The sequence below is a fragment of the Loa loa genome, assembly GCF_000183805.2.
Source record: "Loa loa unplaced genomic scaffold supercont3.2004, whole genome shotgun sequence".
NCBI lineage: Eukaryota > Metazoa > Nematoda > Chromadorea > Rhabditida > Onchocercidae > Loa > Loa loa.
Window position 1 is genome coordinate 1 of NW_018110183.1, and position 1562 is coordinate 1562.

The 1562-nt window shown below is 34.3% G+C and overlaps 1 protein-coding gene across 1 annotated transcript; it reads right to left on the reverse strand.

Moving 5' to 3' along the window:
* Positions 1-559: 559 nt before the first annotated feature.
* Positions 560-807, reverse strand: LOAG_15458 (hypothetical protein; the record flags this gene model as incomplete). Its single annotated transcript, XM_003150948.1, has 2 exons — positions 560-686; positions 746-807. The coding sequence occupies 2 exons, from the start codon at positions 805-807 to the stop codon at positions 560-562; spliced, it is 189 nt and encodes a 62-aa protein (XP_003150996.1).
* Positions 808-1562: the final 755 nt, after the last annotated feature.

A 1562-nucleotide genomic window follows, 5' to 3' on the forward strand; every position in this document is an offset into this window, starting at 1 on the left:
TATTTTAATGATAAAGGACGTCCAATTTACATGCTAACCTTCCATCTGATCTTGTTACAATGCTTGTTATGTAATTGGATCTTTATAGTTTCCTTTGTATCTAAATGAACGCCCTTTTTTAAGGTTCTATGTAAACCACTCCTACTTCTTAATACATAAACCCTTTTGGAAACAAAGGTATAGGCTTCTTGGACTAGTGCTTTTCCATAGTGCTTTACTTACCATTGCGTGACTCACGGTCGAGTGATTTCCTACTCGTTACTCTTCAATAATCCATCAGCTTTGTGTTATATCAATAAAGCAATAATTTTTACTCTGTGTCCTCACAACGTATATTCGACGTCCTCACAAGGTAACCCTTTAATTAAATTTCTGCTTGATCCTAACTCAAGGCCAAACCTAAATCTAAACGACTCGATAAAAAAGAATTTTTTCACAACACTATCAATTTTCTTGATAGAGTAGACTTCATTGTAAGGATTTGATTATTGTAGAAGGGATTCACATATTTTCTAAAAATATATTCCTTATTATTATATCGTAATTTTCTAGAGTAATATCATGGCCTTTCATCACTTGCAATCCGTTTCCCTTGAGGTGCGAGATGAGATAATTCAGTTTTTGAATATTTGTATCCCCAGCGGCTATTTCCTCGTATTTTACTTCTTCTTTTCTTTATTGAGAAGCTACACATTTGTGAAGGTATTCCATCCATTTGTCATTCGTTTTCAAAGTTGTAATATACAGTTTGAGGCGTTTTATTTTTTCTTCGATAAGTAGGCTTCTTGCCTCGTATCGTTGTTGCATTTCTTCTTTGGACAATTGATCAATTGGCTTCAGATCAAATTGCTTAATTTCATTGAAAAATCGAATTAATCTTCCTGTGGTCGTTAAGGCTCTTCTAATTATTATTGCGGATATTCCCGTTCGTGTACAAATTTTGTTACGAAAAATTTGCTTTACTTCTCTCGCAACAAATAAAACTCGACTTACTTCTTTCAAGCTACTTTCCCATGTTTAGTAAGATAAACTGCCTGTTTTGTTGAAATTGAATTATCATTGAATGCGTGAGGATCTATTGATTCTTCTGATATAGCTGAATATCGGGAATACAGATAGTATTTATTAATTAAGTAGAAATTGACGCGAATGAGACACAATCGTTACTTCAATCCCGAGGAATAGATTGAAATGAATTATTGGAGGATAAAACAGAAACAGAGCCAAATATTGGATTAAGTGAAATAGTGAAGATTCCTTTAAAGGTATGGATTTGTGTCTCCACCTTTAGTCAACAATGTCTCCTTATCTCAAATCCTTATTATTTTATATTAAGAACAAGTGGCTGTGGATTACAAAAGGAATTCTAAGACAAAGAAATGCGATGCTTAGCAGAGATCTAGAAATGCACTATTGGATAAAAGCACGGTTATCACGGTTATCCACCTCTACAGTATGCCTAACAATGTACATAAGCTGGGTCGTCATCCAACTGTTCATTAAGGACCAAAAGATTACGAGTAGTTTGGTTAACAAGCGCCAGTCCTTTACCACAATGTTGG